Below are 21,352 nucleotides of genomic sequence, written 5' to 3'. Positions count from 1 at the left end.
AGAAGGGGCTTCCTTTACCAACCCCCAGGGGCAGCAGATCGCAGTGCCCCCTCTGGATAGCAAAAGGAGCTGTAGCAGGAACCTCAGGAGAAGCAAGCTGGAATGGCAGGACCTCCTGGAAGGCAGAGGGTGAAAAGCTGCAGTGTAGCACAAACCCAGAGCAGTGGAAGAGGTACGGCAGGAGTTGGGCATTTGCAGTCTGGCTCCCAAACACAGTAGGGAAAAGGGTCTTCGGGATTTGTCACCGGCACTAGTTGGTCCCTAGGTCCGGGCTGTGTGGAGGGTAGGGGGGCAGGCCCCTGGTGGGAAAACGAGGGGGTTCCCATGTCTTGGTGGGGCATGCACTGACTCTGGGCTTCCCAACAGCAGAGCAGCAAAAGAAGCCAAGCCAGCAAGCTCAGTGACAGGGCTGAAGCAAAAAAATCAAAAAGAAGCAGGCAAAACTCACAGAAACAGCAGGATCCCTGGTCAGAGATACCGGCTGCATGTGTCCAGTTGAACAGACCACACTGAAAGAGGAAGGGCAGCCTTTCACCCTGCCCCCAACTCCCTCCAGAAACCCTGACTTGGCTCCCAAACGTAGTCCCAGAGCCAGTGAGGATGGGGGGTGGGGTGGGGACAGCAGCCACTCCAGGCACAAACTAAACAAAACAGATCAAAAGCTCCAAAAATTGTATGGGATAATAAATCATCCACAAGACACCCAGCCAGCAGTCTGGTAAACCCTTATTATTCAGGTATGGCACAAAAATAGTTCCCAACATTTTTCCACACTCTGGAGAATGTTTCTAACTAGGTCCTTTCCTGCCTTACTGGCTCCATGCTTGGCTTTTCCCTACAAGCCTTGTCTAGCACTGCAGAATGAGATTGGAACAGTTAGCTCAACTTTTGTGACTAATTGCTAGCTCAATCCAACTGATTTCCCACAAGAAACAAGGAAGGACTTTCAACCAGAAAACTGAATATCAGTTTATATGATAACTGATCGTACATGGGCTCCTATCCCTACTGGAGACAAGAATGTAATAATGCATCACAAACACTGCATACCTGCAGAAGGCTTAAATTTTGGACCTGAATTCTAGTTGTTAATCTGTGGTGAGAAGTTATTAAGAAGAACAGTCTCTCCTAAATGAGAAGTTGATTTAAATACTTCTTGCACTGAATAGACAGAGAAATCTTGATGTACTGTCAAAGTTTTAAGGTACATTTCAGCAGCAAGTAGAACAAGCTCTTGTGAAAAATGCCAATCACTTGTTTTAAAATTTTAAAAGTTTAATAGTAATAAAATGGTTATAAAACTAGTAATACAAATTAAAGCAATAAGAATTTGGACAATCAGAGTTAGGAAAATAAAGGACAATAAAAACAAATAATTACAGATGTCTGGATGCTTCTTGGGCACTAAGCCCCAGAAAGCATAGCTTGCTAACAAAGGATTAGCCCTTAAAAGCAATAGCCTGTTGCATATTCATATATCACATATATGATTCAAAAATTCTTTTCAAAAAAAGGGTGTTTTCTGCTTAACTTCAGCTTCCCCCCTCATCTTGTAAATCAATCTTCTCCGGTTCCACGAAGTCTGGGCCTTCCCGATAAGGAGGCAATAATTCTTCTCTTGGAATCCTGTTGTATCTCCATCCAGAGAGGATAATGAGAAGAATTTCTTGGTTGTCTTTTCCATTCCTTGGGTCAGTTACAAAAAGTATCTTACGTCACGTAGTTTCTATTTTAATATTATGCTATAGCCTAAAAACTATATGTACCACACTACTTAAAGGGATTAATATAACATAACTTTCCAACATAACACATATAGTATTCATTTTAATATTTGCAAAGAGCAAATCATATAATAAGCATTTTTCACACTCTGAAAATTTAAGAAAACAATACACGATTTAAAAATACAGCTGCAGAATGTTTCACTTCCCAGAATCAATGTGAGATAAAAGAGAAAGACACACAGGTGACATCACAGGTTTCCAGGAAGAGAAGCAGGGTCAACATTTTCTGTTGTGAGGTGTGTTAGTCTGTTGAGTTGCCATAAAGGGAAACAGTAATAACTCAGGCCTGGTGTCAAGCTAGGCTGGGATAACACTAAATGGTGGTGTGTCTTGGTTTACAAGACAGGTGTCTGCTAGGGAAGGCAGAAAGCCTCCCTTGGAATGGAGAATGTAAATCCCCTCCCTCCAAATTATTAGAATTTTGAAATTAAGGGCCTCTTAGGCAAAGATATGGGAATAGGAATAACAGTTCTTTACTAGTATATATAACAAGGCAAACAAAACAATAACAACCACAGCATAAGTAAGAAACAGAACCAGGAATCCAGTGACAGCCTTTTCGGCTGCAGCACTTTCCTCTTTGCTATAGTTATGGTCACAGCTGGTAGGGGTACTGGCAGGCTCCTGGTGTACAGGGCAGGTGCAGTGATCCCCACGTGGCTGCAGGAGGAGCTCTGGCGTGGGCTCACGCAGCACATGGCAATAATGGCTCAGCCGGGAAGGGATGGAACAAAGGCTTTGCTTTACAAATCCTTGGAGCAGTCAATCTCAGTGCCCCTAGCAGGACTCTTGGAAGCAGCAGGCTGGAACAGCAGGGATGAGCAGAAATCTCAGGGTGGTAGACGAGATGTATCAGAACTCCACGGCAATAGCTGGAACTTGCGGAATGACCTGGTAGGGCAGGGGGATGTGGGGCCCAGCAGCAGAAGAAAAGTTCCCTGCTAGGTTATGGTGATGGCAGGGAATTCCTTTCCCCAAGTTGCAGGTCTGACCGTCCTCCTCCGAAGCCCAGCATAGAGAGAGAGAGAGAGCGAGAGAGAGCGTCCTCAACTCTCCAGCCCTCATCTCTTTACCTGCCTCTCTTTTTGGGATATCTTTGTCATCCCGCCCCCCCTCCCCATCCCCCAGAGAAGCTCCCTAAAAAACCTCCAGAGGAGTTCCCCCTCCCCACCTTCTCAAGCACACAGCCATCAGTGCTTCTTAGCAAGTCAATGGGAAAATTTCCACAAGTAACAGGGAAAGAAAAGACAAAAATCTCAACCCCAACATGGTGAGGCTTTGATAGACACACTTTTCTATCCCACTGGGCCCCTGAGTGGCAGCCTCAGTATAAGGAGAAAAAGTAAAAGGATAAATCCCCTTTAGCAGGTTTTAAAGTACAGTTTTAGCATCCATGCAGCAACCAGGTTCAGATAGAGGCAAGGTCTCGACCCCAACTGGTTCTTATCCAGAAGTTTTATGATCACCTTAGTGTGTGTTGTCAACAAGCTGCTGTGAGTCGGGGTGTAGCGGGTTGACCTTGGCTGGCTGTCAGGTGTTCACTAAGTCACTTTATTACTCCCTTTCCCAATGGAACAGGGGACACAACAAGATGGAGAACAACCAGCAGGGTGAGATAAGGCAGTTTTATTACAGTTGTGAGAAACAACTGCTCACTTAAAAATTTTAAAAGGTTTAATAAACCTTTATAAAAATACAACAAAATGACTATATAAGGAAAAATTTGCAGTGCTGGGAACTGCCCCCCGTAGATACCATGTGGCTGGTTCATCTTCAAGACGAATGCTCAGTCTTTTATACCCCTGGGGGTTGCATCAATCAGCACCGGCCCCTCCCAAAGTCTGTCAGTCAGCTCTTCTTGGTCATTTATTGGTGGAGACTGCTTTCTTGTAACTTGATTGGAGGTCAGGTGTTGCCATGCCATGCCCCCTAAGCAACAAGCTTTTCCATTCCCAACTGCCCCAGGTAAGGGACACGTGCACGCCTTCTTTAACTTGCCCTAGACAACCTAGACAACCCCGGCTGTCTGATGGTCACAATACGGGGGGGGGGGGGGGGAAGGGAACTATGGGGAGAACAGAGAACATCTAAACTACAGTAACATAACTATACATCACTAAAGCTTTTCTTAATATTCACACAATAGTTATCTCTTAATTGTGAGAGCAAATTATCTCATTATCCATCTATAACACAGTGAAAGTGAGTTGGTAAATAAGGACTTTACAATTAAAATTGTAAGGCAGGTATGTTTTATTCCAGCTGGGACACATAGGGGATATTTCCACCATACATGTGTACCTGGTGAGACAGGTTTCAGGTTTAAATACAAATTGATCCCCCAAGCCCACACCTCCCTGCCAGCCCATTCCCAGCCCATTCTCCACCTTCTTGTGATTAATATTATAATTAGTCTTTGGTGGTGCCACGCTTCCTGGTGGTCGGGGGGGGGGGGGGGTAGGGGTCTTCGATGAAGTAACATCATCTTCTTCAGTGTTTGCTGCTTGACCTTTTCTTCTGGGCAAGTGCAGTGGAGGTTTGGCTTTCTCCCAGGTCAGTTTGTCCTGGCCAAAATAAGGGGTCTGGTTCTTGCTGGCTCCTTAAGCAAAAGGTTCTGCTTTATGGGTTTCAGCAATACCTGAGTCTTGCTTTACTGAGTTTTCTTATCTTTATGGCCTTTACTTAGCAACTAAATTCTTATGTGTTCTGTTACAAGTTGTTTCTACCTAGCAAGTTACATTCCTGTTACAAACTCTGTTCTGTACTTTTGCAAACTTGCTAAATAAGTTATATATATATTTCTGTTTTCCTCCACCCGCCTGAGTACATTATATGCTTCTAAAATTCTGAGTTTTCATTAACATACATGTTTCCCACATTAAAAGACAGAAATAAGCAAGAATCTGTGTGTGCATAAGCTAAAGAAAAAAAGGTCAGTCTCTACTTCCCATCAGTAGCAATGTTCGGACACTTCCTGGGAAGCAGGGCTTCAGCACACATAATGGTTCCTCCAGGAGCCAAACACTGAAGAATCACAAATGCCCCATCTTCCTCTTTTGTCCCTGTTGCCATGTATCACAGTGCGGGTTTGTTGTCTTACGTTGCAACTGAGTTCATCGTGTCCAGAGAGGGTGCAGCTGCCGGTGCTGGGCATGGGAACAAACGAGATGGGTCTTGGTTTCATAAAGCTCAAGAATCCATTTATTACCCCTGGGGAGGAGGGGCTGGACAAAAATGAAAAGACCAGGCAAAGGCAGGGTCATGGGGTTTTATAGGGTATCACGGGGGTGGAGTTAGGGCTTGGGCCAAGGGAGGAGTTATTAGAAACACAAGGAGGGTGCAATCAAATTCCCACCTCTTAGGAACAGGGGCACTCCACAATGATGGTCGTCTCGCCCATTCGAGAAAAATTCCCGCATGCCATAATTTTTCACTATATGGATGACATTTTAGTATGCACTGAGACTGACCATTATTTGGAGATGGTTCTCAAAAAGACTATTCAAGCCATTGAAGGAACAGGATTTGAAATTGCTACAGAGAAGACTGAGTGCACCTGCCCGGGGACCTACCTTGGATTCCAAATTGGCGAAAGGACCATCGTACCTCAGGAGCTCATCATCAAGGACAGTCTGAGAACTCTGAGGGACCTAAATTAGTTATTTGGAAGCATAAGCTAGGTTTGTTCACTGCTAGGGATCACGACCGAGGACCTTGCACCCCTTTTCAACTTCCTTAGAGGCTCTGATGACCTCGACTCCCCATGAACCATCACACCAGAAGCCCACGTAGGAATCCAAAATGTATCAGAGGCACTGTGCTTAAGACAAGCCCACCGTGCTGATCCTACCCTGCCTTTCCAATTTGTCATCTTGGTAAGTCATCCAGGTTTCATGGGCTCATTATCCAGTGGGACCCCACTCTGAGGGACCAGCTTTTAATCATAGAGTGGGTGTTCCGATTGCACCAACCACATAAGACTATCACAACACCCCAGAGTTGATGGCTTAGCTCATTATAGAAGTCAGATCATGCCTCAAAACCTTAGCAGGGTGTGAGTTCACATGTATTTACCTTCCATTGACAGCAGGTGATCTGGAAGCTTTGCTCCAGACCAATGAACACCTCCAGTTTTCTCTTGGCAGCTATCCAGGTCAAATCTCTGTCCATCTACAGAAACATAAACTATTTAATGAGTTTTCTAGGTTTGGAAAGACAGGTGTCTGCTAAGGAAGGCAGGAGCCTCCCCTGAAATGGAAAAATGTAAACCCCCTCCCTCAGAACTGCTATAAATTTTAAATTAAAGGGCTCTCAGGAAAAATATGGGAGCAGGAATAAAAGTTCTTTATTAGGGAAGAAAAAAAAAAAGATAAAATAAACAATGCAGCAAACCAAAACAACACTGACAGAGTCAGAATACAACCTGACACCCTGTTGGTCAGGGTGCTGGTAGCAGTCCAATTGGAATTGTGGCTGCAGTCCTCCTGGAGTGTCAGGTGTGGTTCTGTTTGGGCAGGGATCCTGTAGAAGGATGTAGTCTTCCTCCGAAGATCCAGTGGAAGAGGCAGCTGTTCCTCTGGGAAATCCAGTGGAGAAGCTGTGTTGGTCTTCCAGAATCTCAAGATTATATCTGGGTAAGAATCCTTGGCTCCTCCCTCTGGGCAGAGCATCTCACAATGGGATGACATAGTTCTTATCAGTCATGCAGTGACATTCAATAGCCTATTATCAGCAGATGTCTCCCCAGAGGGAGGAGTGGTTGTGGAAGAGATAAGGAAAACTGCCCACTTAACAGAAGACAACTGCCATACAGATGGCAAATAGAATACAATTTGCTTGGCAATCCAGGACATGAGTGTTTTAATTTGGTTCCAAAATCATTTAAGAGTCGAACTCCTTTTAAAGGCACTGACTGTTTTAACTGATGTCTGCAGAAAATCCCACAAGTCAGTTATGACTTGGAAAAATCCTGACACTCAGGAGTGGGAGTCTGATGTTCAAATTGTTCAGGGATCCCCACAAATGGCAGAATTAGCAGCCGTTGTCAGAGCATTTGAGAAGTTCAGACAACCCTTGCATCTGGTTACTGATTCGGCTTATGTTGCTGGAATAGCGGAAAGAGCAGAACATTCCTTATTAAAGGAAGTGCCAAATCCAGATTTATACAGCTTGCTTTAGAAGTTAACATACCTCCTCTCCCACCAAGAGCAACCATATCACATTATGCATGTGAGGTCACACACTGACCTCCCAGGACCAATTACAGAAGGCAACCAGAGAGAAGATATTTTAGCCACGGCAGTGCAGACCACCCTACCAGACATTTTTAATCAAGCCAAATTGAGCCATCAATTTTTTCACGAAAATGTACCAGCCCTTGTCCCTATGTTCAAAATCACAAGGGAGCAAGCAAGAGCAATTGTGGGCTCCTGCTCCAATTGCCAGGAGTTTGCTTTGCCCTCTATGGGGGCTGGGGTTAACCCCCAAGGCCTCAAAAGTTTACAGCTGTGGTAAACAGATATCACACACTACGCATCCTTTGGGAGACAGAAATGTATCCATGTGTCCACAGATGCCTTCTCTGGGGCTGTATTCCTATCTGCCCACTCAGAGGAAAAGGCCAAAGACATGATCAAGCATTTTCTTCTATCATTTTCCACCCTAAGCATTCCCCAAGCTATCAAAACAGATAATGGTCCAGCTTACACCTCCAAAATTTTCAAACCATTCCTAGATCAATGGGAGGTGAAGCACACCACTGGCATACCCCACTCCCCAGCAGGGCAATCTATTGTAGAGAGTTCACCGTCCACTCAAGAGAGTCCTTGATCAGCAGCATGGGGGAGTTGAAACACTACCAAATGTAGAAAGATTATGTAACGCTCTTTATGTCATCCATTTTCTTAATACTTCATTTATGGAGCCAACCTCCCCATTGTCAGGCACCAACACTAGCAGAGCTCAGCTCACAGAGAAACCCCCTGGGCTGATCAAAGACCCCAAATCCAAGCAAATAATGGGTCCATTTACATTAGTAACTTGGGGCAGAGGCTATGCTTGCATGTCCACAGAATCTGGCCCAAGGTGGATTCCTGGCAAGAATGTCAAGACATTTATCAAGTCGCCAAATACAGCACCCAGAGACACTTCCCCAGAACCCCAGAGACAGGAAAGAGGTCAAGCTTGGGTGGTGTGGAGCAGAAGAAGGAAAAAGACTGTAAACACAGATGTTCGTCACAGAAGCAGATGACTCTCTACTCCTCCAAAAGATTATAAGACTCTCTCTTGATCAATAAACTTTTTGGCCAATGGGGGATTGACAGGATGGGATTCATCTTTTGTTTAAGAATTTTTTTCAATTGTAATAATTGTTTTTATTGTTTTACTCATGTTTCCCAGTTTATTTAAGTGTCTGCAGAAGTCCATTGGGGTCTTCTTAGTAAGAAAAAACAGGGGAATTGTGGAATCCTCTGGATCTTTTCCCCTCAGGGAATTCCCCAGACCCTCCCTTAGAGAGACATACCATAGAGTTTCCCCATCTGGGCAGACAGAAAAGACTTCCCTATGGAGTCTTGCACAACACATCCATCCCAGTTCCCTTCCCCATATGTCCCAACTTCCCCTGGTTTCTCCTTTCCCTGTTTCCTCATTGTTTGTGGTGCCCCGGTGGCCAGCCCCTTCTTCCCTGAAAGCCAATCCCCTTTGCCCTGCTCCTTAGTACTGCCCCCATAGCCTCCCCTACTTAAACCTTGCAGAGAGCACATGGTTGATCTTTAGTCTCTGGTTTCCCCTTTGGTATGCAGAAATAAACCTCAGTGGAATTAACTATATAAAAGGCCCTTCTGCCTCTCTTTGCTGAGCTTGCTGTGGTGAGTGTGGTGTGTGTGGACTTGGCTGCCTTGCCTGAATGTTTACCCAAGCAGCATTTCCACAGGAGATGCTCATTGGGGAAATAGGTAGCAGCAACCACCATCTAAACCCCCACACTGCTACACAGGCTGGCTCGTACTGTGTGAATTAAGGAGCCCCTGGGTTGACTGACAGGGGCCTCGTCCAATTACATCTCTCCTAAGACTGCAGGCATTTCACTGGCCGGAACCTGAAGGGGCATAGAGATCTGACCAATGAAAGTATCCAGACCGGGTTTTTCAAATGCTCTATATAGAGAAGGGCTTGGGAAATAAACTCTCTCTGTTGCCACATGAACACCAGGGTAAGTGGTCTTTGTCTCCTGCCCATCCCCCACGAGTCACATCACATCTCCCTTAGCTTTATATATCTGAGCTGGCATCATATGGTATGGAATATCCCTTTGGCTAATTTGGATCAGCTGGCCCGGTTGTGTCCCTGTGTCCCTTCCCAGGATCTTATCCACTCTCACTGCCTTTGATGGGGGAAGGAATGTCAGAGGGACAGCACTGCTCAACAGTAGCCAAAACACTGGTCTGTTATCAACACCTGTCCAGCTACCAATGCAAAGCACAGCACTATGAGGGCTGTGAACTTTACCTCAGTCACACCCAATACAGTGGGTATGTTAGCTTTAGCATTTGGTGACCTTAGAGACAACGGGACATGGCTCATCCAGCTGTCCTTTCCTGAGAGATAGAGAGGTAATGCCTGTTGCTATTAATTCTGCTATGCCTTTTGCTGCTATTGTGAGTGTTCAGGAACACATAATCACAGAATGATTACATGCAGGTGCTTTTATTAAGGAGCTCTGGGTGTCAGGGGTACACAGACCCAAATCTGACCCAACATGGTTTTGAGCCAAACATGGTTTATATTCTATTGTTATATAACTTACATAATAATTATTAAACTTATATTGTTCTACTGTATACATTGATTTCATCCAAGCATGGATTTCTCGTGATCCTCATCAAACCCCTAACATAGTTTCTCATGATTCTTTAAACAGTAATTATATCTAATCACAATTAACAATTATATCATTTATCATATACTGACTACACAGGTGCAGTTTCACACGATCTAGCAAATACAAAGCCTAACATTTCCCAGGGCCTACCTTTAACATTTTCCCAGGGCCTAATAAGCCTAACTTTCTTTCTAACTCCCCGAATTTTCTATGCTTTTAAAATCTTTTACTATCACTATCAAATGTGGAGATTCTCAGTTCAGTCGAATTCTCCCAGGCTTCAGGCCTGGGAAACTTAGAGAGGAAGAATGAAAACAGTTATTATCTCTCTTTCTGTTCATGTTGTTTATAGATATGTACCTTCAGAGTGTGCTATCCATAGTTCACCAATAGTGTGAAAGGTTTTTACTTTGAGACCAATCAGATTTCACCTGAGCGATCCTGGTTATAAAAGGACGCTACCTCTTAATAAAGTACCTCTTTTTTGCCTTCTGAATCATGGAGTCATTTCATCCATCCCTGACTCAACAGCGTCAATCAAATCTGAGTTTCTGCAGCTGTATGGTGGCCAACCAGGCTGTTGCCCTAATTTTGCTTTCCCTCTTTGTATCCCATATGCAGAGAAGCAGAGGGAGCTGGCTCAGAAGGGCTTCCTGAAGAATGGCAACATGGGAAGCCCAGTTAATCAGCAGCCCAAGAAGAACAATGTGATGGCACGAACAAGGTAAAGGACTGGAAAAGCACTCCTCTGTGCTTTAAGCTGCAATCCCTAATGACCTTAGGATGGGCAAGGATAATGGTCATTGCTATTTGCCTACTGCCAAACATACTGCGAGAGCAGTGATAACCCTTCCCGGTGCTGACACGCCCAAATGCTGTGTTGCATTCCATCCCCTGGGGAGATGCAGGGACAGCTGGGCTCAGGACTGGTGACAACGCAACCTGAAGGAGGCAGAGGCAGCCCAGCCTGGTTGAAATTAGGGATTTGATATGACTGTTTTACATGTTCTGGGTAGTCTCACATAACACCTAATCCTGACAGCAGGAGAGTGTATGATGCTGCTTCATGTAACACAAACTGATTGAAAGCTTAATTCTGCTTTGGCTGCTTTTATTACAGTAGTTCTCCTGTTCCTTTTTGATGATGACCCCTTCTCCATACTTATTGACTTAAAAAAGAATTGTGAGCAATCCATCTCTGTGTGCTTTGCCATATACCTCCTCCTCATTTGAAACAGCATGGTCATACTTTGCTGGAGCTACTTTGGCACATCTCTGTATGACAGTATCAGACAGTGCTACAAATTGCTGTAAAAAAGGATGTTATTGGATGAATACTTTCATTTAGAATGTTTCTATTGTTTCCATGCAAGCTTCTGTACACCAATGTATCATTTACCTGCATTCAGGAGTAAGGAACCTCCCCTGAGTCCACAGGATTATATGCTTTGCAGTTTTTAGAGGAGGACCTCACTTAGAATAACAGCAGAATATGATAAAGTTGCTTGAATTACCATATATTACATAGAAAGGGAACTGCAGATCAGAGCCTTTCTGTTAATTAATTAATTCCCAAACCCCACAATAGTAGTCATAAATCATGCCAGGACTTTTTCAAGTTTTATTTGTAAGCCCCTGTGATGTTGGAACATACTGCATTGCTCACTGCTCTGTTTGGTTGTTGAGATCATACAAAGGAGGCAGACCCTTAGTGGCAGCAAGAAATTGGGCAGATGCTCCCACTGGCTTTTCCATGCTTCTTGTCTTCCAAATACAAACTGAAAAAAATTGGTTTCTTTTGACAATAGTGTTGCCTTCAAGGTGTGGCGACCTGGTTCTAAGTCCGGCATGGTGGCCCAAAGCCCAGGGTCACTCGGTCCATATGCCCCTGACACCAATGTGGTGGACAGCAAATGGTGTTTATTGAGGGGTCTCAGGGGTTTATAATGGCTTGGGCAGTCAGCGTCATTTCCTTCTGCTCACGTCCGGCTGGGTGCAGCCAGGCACGGAGCAAGGGTCTGACTGCAGGGTGGGGGGTGTCCTATCTAACCGTACAGCCCGAATCCTTCCGCACGCTTGTCCCTGACTCTCCACACAATAGACTGAACACTAGTTTTCCAAGAGGAATGGTAGAAGATTTGCTGCTTGAGAAGTTTAGAAACACTGAAATTAGTGAAGGAAGATGCTAAGGGAGAGAAGATGGGATATGTACAGGTGCCTACTTGTAAAATTAGTGACTTCTCCTTGGAGAGGCTGCCCTTTCTGAGCTGTCAATGAAAAGAAGCGTGATTTCGGTGGGAAAGGACTGAACAATGACACCCATCAACAAAAGCTTTAAGCAGCCAGTTCAGTCCATTTGTGTACACCTGAGCACTGTTCAGGGGACATGTGGATGCCTCCACTGCCAAGAAGAGCCTGTTGGCAGTAGACTTGCATTTCTTAGTTACTTTTCACACAGCTTTTAGAAGCATCACTTGGGATCTGCAAAACAGAGGTTTGCAGCCATTGTTTTAGCAGCAGATGTAGCCAAGCTCCATTGTTCCCACATGGCTGGGAGATATCTGGCACAGGGTCTCACTGGCCCATGTCTCTTAATCTCCCAGCTCCCTTGGCTTTCCAAGAGCCAAGCAGCACCACAAGCATAGCCCTAGTAATACTTCAGAATGGTTTTGTCTGTTTTGCCACAAACAGGGAACCCCAGGAAAGCAGAAATACCACAAGCTTGTTCAAGCAACTTTTCACAGGATAATGACTGCAGTACAGTGGGAGATATTCCAGTGGGATACTCTGCAAAACATTCAGGTTATGGTAGTTCTTTAAAGTCTAAACTGTTGACTTCCTCTGGTCTCTGCAGGAGGAGAATAAGCTCAAGCCATGTCCACATTTTTAACAGTTCTGCTCTTCTCCTCATCAAATATGTTTTCCTTCATTCAAGGAAACCACAGTACCTCTCCTAGTCTCTACTTCACCTTTTACTCCTTTCTTAAGGCTTTTGTTCTGTATTTTCTGTATGAATTTCTTACATTCAGCTTCTAGTACCAGGTAGCCTTCACTATTCAGTCTTCTGGGTCAGGGGCACAGCCAGCCTTAGAGGTAAAATGCTCTGAATCTATAACACAATTGGTCCCCCTAAGAGCAAATAATAATATGTGAACAAGGTTGAGGTGTTGCTGGCATACTCACTATGAGCACAGGTCTTACAAAAATTTTGGTTAAATAAAAAACTCCTTAACATCAGTGTAGCATTAAGAAGCAGGCATTCTTTATTTGGCTGGATACATGGGGGGATAGCTCCTCCCAAATTCATGCATACTGAGTACAGGACAGTTTCTGTTTATATACTGTATTTTGCATACATATTCATTGATTGTCCTGGACTAAACATACACATGATAATAATTTCCCTGAAATCATTAACATATTTGCCCTCCCCTTTACATATGCATTCTTCTGTTCTGTGGATCTCTCTGGAGGTCCCTGGTGGTAATAGACCCCAATGTTCCAGGTGACCTGGCTGAGGTGGCAGGACACTGAGGCTGGTGAACTTCCAGTTCTCCTTCTTACACAATGGGCCTTGTGCAGTTTCCATTGGCCAGTAGTTTTGGAGAACAAGCAAGTGTATTAGCTCACCAGGTATAGTCCATTTATCATCTGGTAACATTCCCCCCCTTTGAGGCTTGTGAAGCTTGTCTTCTTTTGCAAGCCTTCATAAGCCTCACTTTGCCTTTTAACTAACATCATATAAGTTCCTCATGTTGCATTAGCAATCATGTTTTTATGTAGTTTAAAGCAAGTATCATAATTACAATTATTACTATGATCACAATTATACTTTGCAAAAGAGAGGCCAACAACCAGTTAGAGAAAATCCAAATCCTTTAAATATTTTGTTTAATGAGTTACTTTCTAATCCTGCCCTTAATTCTCTGCTGGATGGATCAACTGATTTTATCCTCTGTATTTGATCATACAAGTCAGCAGTCACATTTGGAATGTGGACACAAGTATTGTTGCTTAAATTCAAGTATCCACATACTCCATGTAACAGCATTAAGTCTAAGGCAAATCTGTTTTGTACGGTCATTTTAGTTATGGCTTACAATTGTTCTTTTATTTCCGTGAACCCCAACTTAGTTGCATTTGCTAAAGTTTCCATTTTCGGAGTCAAACTGCTTATGGTTAGTCTATTCCAGAAGGTAGATATCTGTGGAGTGAAGATGGATTCTAGAATCCATCCCATTATGGTTCCTGTACAAGGGTATTTCCAATTTTCATCACGTTTAACTTTTCCCTGTAGTCAGGTTCCCAGTGGTGACTCCTTCCACAAGGGACAACATTAATACCCCCAGTGTCCATTGTGCTTTTGATTCTCCCAGGGGCAAATGTGTGGGCCGGATTCCATTACTTCCACCCATACTGTGGGTCCTAATGATTTTGCCATGTCTTGTTGACAGTCTATACCTTTCCAAGTCTCGTTTGTTAGGTGACACCAGGTGTCATTAAGAAAGGTAGAATAATTTCTACAAACATGTCCTCACCTTAGATCCTGAGCCACAGTTATGAGTCACTGTATGTCAGGATTATTACTAGTACAAGTGTATACTTGAGTGCAATTCTACTTTTTTTTTATCTTTGGATTCTTTTGCCTTGACCTTAATAAATCAGAATATTTTATACCTACCTGTAAGGGGTCTTCTGGGAGGCCTGAATTCTCTTCCCAGTCTAGACACCACTGAACTGGATGAAGATCTTTCCTTCGTCCCATTTTGAGGGATGTTCCGTATTTCCGGTATTTGACATCCCCAAGGGGTATTAGTGCAGTCTGTCAGCCAATAAATATTCCCTGAGGTTATTTCCAGATCTGGTTTTGAGATATTACAATTCTCAACAGTATCATTCTTATGTGTCCATTATAAGGAATATTCTCATTCCATCCCTGACCAATTGGCATGGGTGCTATTTCCTTTCCATGTGTTCCCAAATTTTTGTCAAATTGCTGACTAAAGCTCCCCACGGAACTGGATTTTCTGCAGAGGTTGGTGTTGGCAAACAAGCTGTTATAGAGGTTACATTCTGTAATCTGCCAAAATCTTGCACTAGCTTCAAGATCACATTTCCCTTCCCCAGAGATTAACAACATAGTTTCTATTATTATTATAATTATGCAATTATTTATCATCTTCATTTAGATCCAATAAATAATATCCCCCTAGAAAATCATATCTTATACCTAAAACAATAGGGTTTATATACAAAAAACCCTTGCACAATGTTAATTAATCTTGTTTCTGCTGTGTTTAATGTGTGGTTGCTGGTTTTACCCTCGTGTGATAGACCCAGGGTTCGATTCTTTCTACCTTAAGTGCTGTGTAGGTTACCAGGAGAACTTGAAAGGGTCCTTTCCTCTTTTCTTCCAAGGGTTCAGAGTTCCAGGTCTTTACATATACAAAGTCCTCAGGTTGGTATGGGTGAACGGGTGCATTCAAAGCAACTGGTCCCGATATGGTTATAAACCAACGGAGTCCAGCAAGTGTTTTTCCTAAAGAAATTAAGTATAGATTTAAATCTGTTTGTCCCTTTGAATGTATTTCTCCGGGAATGGATGGTGTTTGATACGGCAATACGTACAGCAATTCATAGGGACTTAGTTAGGTTTTTGACCTTGACTGAATTCTGACTCACAAAAGAGCCAGAGGGAAGGTCTGTGGCAATTTTAAGGAAGCTTCTTGACACATTTTGCTAATTTGTCGCTTCAAAGTCTGATTCATCCTTTCCACTTTCCCACTTGATTGTGGTTGCCAAGGTGTGTATAAGGCCCATTTTATATCTAGAGTTTTGCTTAGCTGTTGCACCACATCTGCTATGAAATGTGGGCCTCTATCCATGGACATCCCAAGTGGCACCCCAAATCTTTATATGATTTCTTTAAACATGATTTTTACCACTTCTTTAGCTTTATTGGTGTGACAGGGAAAGGCTTCTCACCATCCGGAAAATGTATCTACCAATACTAAAAGATACTTACACCCGCTTTGCCTGGGTAATTCAGAGAAATCTACTTGCCAATAATCTCCAGGTAAATTTCCCTGTTTAAATTTCCAGGAGGTGGCCTCTTCCTATATATGGGATTGTTTTTTAAACAAATTGGACATTTCGCTAGGATTGATTTGGCTATTTCAGTCTTTCCTGTGCTGAGTACAGAGCTTTAGAGACTAGTATCATGGACGCAATTCCCCAAATAGGTTTTGTTGTGTTCTTTTTCCATTATTTTTCTCATTACAGAAGTTGGAACTATAATGTGTTGGCTGTCTGTTAGCCACCATCCCTCCTGATTCTTAGTGGCTTTTAATGTGTTTGCTAAGCACTGGTCCTCACTTTCATAATTAAGCCTAAATTAAGATATGTCAATTTGTGATGCTAATACTAGGATGACTTTTTCAGCTACTCCTCGAGCTGCTTTGTCTGCCTATCAGTTTCCCACTATAACATTAGTTTGTTCAGGTTGATGTGCTTTACAACTCACCACTGCCACCTCCTTCGGTTTTTTAATTTCTTCCAAAAGTTGTAAAATTTCTTTTTTGTGTTTAATAGCTGATTGTTGACCTAATAGCAGTCCTCTTTCCTTCCATATAGCTCCATGGCCATGAATTACACCAAATGCATACCTAGAATCAGTCCAAATATTCACCCTTTTGCCTGCTGCTCAATGCAATGCTTGTTTTAGTGCTATTATTTCTGCCTTTTGTGATGACATGTTAATTGGTAAAGATCAAGCTTCCAATACTTCAGTAATGGTCACCACTGCATATCCTGCCATCTGTTTTCCATTCTTAACAAAACTGCTCCCATCTGTGAACCATTCTAAATCAGGATTCTTTATTGGCTCATCTCTCAGATCAGTTCTGCTGAAATATACCTGCTTGACAGTTTGGAGACAATAATGTGCTGGGGCTCCCTCATCCACTGCCTTTGGATCGAGGAACACAGCTGGATTTGTGGCTGCTGTCGTCTTCAATTCCACATCATCCTGTTCCAAAAGCACAACTTAGTATTTAAGCATCCTGCTGGGAGATAGTCAATGCCCCTCCTTTTGCTCTAATATGGATATTACCATGTGAGGGATGTTATAAATGATCAATCAAAAGCCAAATTATCAAAAAAATGCAAAAAGATTTATTTATCTTTTCCCACGACCAAAATAGGGTCCTCAAAACCACCACAGCCAAAGAGACAGCGTTAAGCCCGGGATTGATGGATGTTATCCACAGGGCGATGATCGTTCTTAGGCAGTTTCCCATGACTGAGGGTAACGGTGATCATCGCACTGGGTGCGTTTATTCTTGGGCTAAATGCCGAATGTTTTCTGGCCTTCTCCAGGAATTTCGGAGTTTGAATAGACATCCGCCTCTCAGGCTACTTGTGGTCAGAGACTCGTTTGGATTTCACAATCTTTATAAAATATATTCTTTTATAGCATGAATTATTTCTCACATATATTAAAAGGGACAAAAACAGTTATGTGCTGTCCAGTCATGAGCTTCCTCGCCTTTTGGATCAGTAAAAAGTCTGCAGCAACTGCTCACAAGCATCCTGGACATCCTTTGCTCACATTGTCCAGCTTTTTGGAGAAATAGCCCACAGGTGTCCTCCAGGTTCTCAGCTTTTCCTTTAGGACTCCCAGGGCTAAATGCTGCCTCTCATGTACAAACAGTTCAAAGAGCTTGGTTTAGTCAGGAAGCTGGTGCTGTCATTAATGCCTTCTTCAGTTCTCAGAAGGCAGTTTGGCACTTAGGAGTCCACACCAATTGTGCTTCCTTTGTTTTTTTTAGGGCTTCATAGAGGGGCTTCACTAAAAGTCCATAGTTTAATATCCACAACCAGCACCACCTGACCATTCCCAGAAAGCCTCGTAATTCTCAGATATTCTGCGGTTCTGGAGTTTGGCAGATTGCTTCCCTTCTGTCAAGGTCAAGAATTCTCTGCCCTTCAGTGATCTCAAAGCCCAAATAGTTCACAGTTGTTTTTCCTATTTGAGCTTTTCTTTTAGTTATTCTGTAACCATTCTGTCCCAGAAAGTTCAGTACACTCATGATCATTTGTAGGCATTGTTTTTGGGTCTCTGTTGCCAGCACAATGTCATCCACATACTGTAAAACTGCTCATCCAGTGTTATTTTTCCTCCATTGTTCTAATTCTTTTACTAGTTGATTTCCAAATGATCCCCTAAAGCCTTCTCTCCATTTCCAGTCTACTCTCCCATGACCTACGTATGCATCTAGCCATGTTCCCCAGAAATTCATCATTCACCCCACCCACTCTTTGCCGCAGAGCAACCATCAGCTGTAAATCATCCTCGTCCTCTCTTCCACACTTTAGGCACTTCTGCCCTATGCTGCATGTAGAACAACACCTCTTTGAAACCCTTTGCCTTTCTTTTCCTTTTCAAGTGCTAAAATTAATGGATCTTGTGGGGTCCTCCAGCATTCCTATTGCCACTCCTGATGATTTCTTACAGTGAAAAACAAGTCAACATAAGCAACTTTATCCCAGTTATTTTCCCTTCTACAAAGCAGCATTAATTGCAATATGGTGTTACACTGTAAGGTTCCATCCTTAGGCCACTTCTCTTGATCTTACAGAGTGTAAAGCGACCACAACTGATTACAAACTTCTGTAAGTTTTTCATGTGAGGAGATCACCCCCAATTTGTTTCCAACGTTTAAAGATGCATCCCAGTGGTGACACCTGTGACACCCCTGAAATAAACAAGGGCCAGGAGACTTCTTCTCCTTTTTAATGCCTTTATTGAAAGTGATCAGCTCAGGATTGGGTGGCTCGGCGGGTCTGCAGGTCCTGTTGTCTCCCAGGGCGACTCAGAGGAGGAGGATATGCGCAGCTCTGTCCACAAGGGGCAGAACTGGGGGAATCCAGTCCTCGTGGGAGCCTTTTGGGCGTGGTATTCCCCGCCAGGTGGTACTTTTGCCGGCTCAGTCGGCCTGGTCTCACCGCCGGGGTCGTCTCTCTTGGTCAGGGCGAGAGGGTCCGAAGGTGTTCCGCGTCTCTGCAGGCTCAGCATTCGGCTTCTCACGTCCAGACATCACTCCAGTCTCTCAATTCTTAGGTGGCTCGTGGTTTTGGGGTTTTCTCCGTACAGCGGGGGACCCATGCTGCATTGTGGTCTTGGAGTCACTTTGCATAGCCCCCCTCACCTTCTCAGGTCTCTTCACCCTTCTGGGAAAAGAACACCTTAGCCTCGGGCGAGGCTCTGCTGATACAAAAGGAGCGATTAGCCTCAACGACCCGTGATTACAATAACAAAAGACGAAGAACTTGGGCAGCTAGTGCTCTGGCTGCCTTTTTTGCAACTTTTTCTCACAAAAAAAAATATTACCCGAATTTTGTTCATAACACCCCTTTCGAGGTTTTGTTTCCCATTATAACCAATCACTGTTTAGGAGCTCCTTAGAAGGGACTCTAACCTTTCCCTTTTTGAAGGGCCTCTAAACCTTCCCTTTTCCCACCTTAGGTACCTTTAAATCCAACCCTGCAAAGCTTTTGCTGCACCTCACAGGCAGGTTAACAGTTAACACCTTTAAAGTAAAGAATGCCTTTGTCTTACAAGGGGTCTTGCTCCGATTTCCTTCAGACCAGGGATCGAAGGTTCTCCCTGAGTATCCCTCGGTGCTGGCTGGAGGTCCTGTGATCCCTCGGATTCGTTGAAATTCAGGAGTATGTTCCACCTGGGTTGCAAAAACTGTTACCAAAAATTTGGTAAAAAATAAAAAACTCCTTAACATCAAGGTAGCATTAAGAAGCAGACATTCTTTATTTGGCTGTATGCATGGGGGGATAGCTCCTCCCAAATTCATGCATGCTGAGTACAGGACAGTTTCTGTTTATATACTGTATTTTGCATACATATTCATTGATTGTCCTGGACTAAACGTACACATGATAATAATTTCTCTGAAATCATTAACATATTTGCCCTCCCCTTTACATATGTGTTCTTCTGTCCTGTGAGTCTCTCTGGAGGTCCCTGGTGGTAATAGACCCCAATGTTCCAGGTGACCTGGCTGAGGTGGCAGGACACTGAGGCTGGTGAACTTCCAGTTCTCCTTCTTACACAATGGGCCTTGTGCAGTTTCCATTGGCCAGTAGCTTTGGAGAACAAGCAGTGTATTAGCTCACCAGGTATAGGACGTTTATCATCTGGTAACACAGGCAGAGTTCACACCATCATCTGCACCACTTCTGCACAGACAGATATTGTAGCCTGCTCTGAGGATAACCTAAAATCAGATTTTGTCATAACGTATTTCACATTAAGTGATTAAACCACCAAGACAAGAATCTCATACTAGGACACATGCAGATGAAAGCAGCTCTGACTACAATCTGGCTTTTTTCCAAGGACAATGGAAAGCAAGCATAAAACCAATCAGGATGCAAAAGAAAGATTTCGATTGAGGGCAAAGACACAATTACAATTTTTGTCTGTTGCAGAAAAATTGAAGTTCTGTATTATTATGAATGAAGACATTTCTCAAGAAAAAGATGTAGTGATTTTTTAAAATTTTATTAAATAGCACCACAAAGGGCTCTTCTCTTAGATTCCCTGATGTTTTGTTTACTCATGTTCAGTTTTTTGCATGAAAGAACTGTTGTGAAGTGAGTAGCATTGAATTAATATATTTTCCTTATTACAGCAGCTGTGAAGCCTGTTTTTCAACACATAAAATCTAATAAGCAATTAAAGGTGCAGAATCATCATCAGCCTTTGTTATACTTCTGGTGAAGTAAAGGTCTATAAAATAATAGAATTTTAAAATAGCTAGTCTTACCAGACTTTTGTGCTGCACCCACCAGCTCATATTCCTCATATTACTAAATTTAGGAGTGAGACCTCAAAAGTGTTGTATTGTGGAGGTCTGTGTAGGAGCTCATGCAGGAAAGATTGAATCTTTGATTTTCAATCGAATAGTAGGAGCACCAAGCCTCTGCATTTCCCCAGCTTCCTTCTCACATTTATTTATTGCTAGTGTCATGTACTCATTGCTAGAGGGAAAAAAAAAATTGCTATGGGAAAAAATGAACAATTTGATACAACAAACAATGCTAGTGATCAGATTTACCAGAATGAAGTGTGGAGTGTCCCAACTGTTTTTTCTTCCTGGGAGGAGTGTGTTCTCAGTGCATGTCCAGTGTTCATCCCTGTGAAACTGATCTGAACTACCCAAACATACAGCCTGCTTCCTCTGAATTGCACCCATTTAAATGTCTTCACTGATAAGGGAGGACTTGCAAGGAAGTTGTCTTGCTTTAATAAAATCAGATGTCTGCCAAGGAAGGCGGGAACCTTCCTAGAATGGAAACATGATCCCTCTCCCTCCAAATTATTATAAATTTGAAATGACAGGGCTTCCAGGCAAAAATATGGGAAAAGGAATAGACGTTCTTTACCAGAAAATATATATGTATATAAGAACAGAAGAAACAACAACAACAAAAAAAAAAAACAATAACAAAAGTTTTCCCACCCATTAAGCACCACTTTCCCCTTTGGTGTAGTTATGACCGCAACCGGCAGGGGGTGCTGGTGGCTATGGTGAGACAACAGCTGCAGTGACTACCTTGCAGCCGGCAGAGGGTGCTAGCAGTCTCTGGTGAGGCAGGGAAGGTG

General features: G+C 43.3%; 1 protein-coding gene across 4 annotated transcripts in view; it reads left to right on the top strand.

The window, feature by feature from the left end:
* LOC128941412 (protein FAM219A-like) overlaps window positions 1-21,352 on the top strand; it is a 192,593-nt gene that overhangs the window by 167,773 nt on the left and 3,468 nt on the right. For 2 of the 4 annotated variants that reach the window (XM_054283166.1, XM_054283165.1), the window contains exon 4: window positions 10,293-10,393. In XM_054283166.1, the coding sequence (XP_054139141.1) occupies window positions 10,293-10,393 (101 nt within the window). Of the gene's footprint in view, window positions 1-10,290; window positions 10,394-21,352 lie in introns of all 4 variants that reach the window. The other 2 variants (XM_054283164.1, XM_054283163.1) reach the window with 1 other exon arrangement.

This window comes from Melozone crissalis, unplaced genomic scaffold, assembly GCF_028551555.1.
Source record: "Melozone crissalis strain CALT ecotype California unplaced genomic scaffold, PUWL_Pcris_2 ptg000035l_1, whole genome shotgun sequence".
Taxonomy (NCBI): domain Eukaryota; kingdom Metazoa; phylum Chordata; class Aves; order Passeriformes; family Passerellidae; genus Melozone; species Melozone crissalis.
The sequence above is the reverse complement of the archived record's forward strand: the minus strand, read 5'-3'. Positions and strand labels throughout refer to the sequence as shown.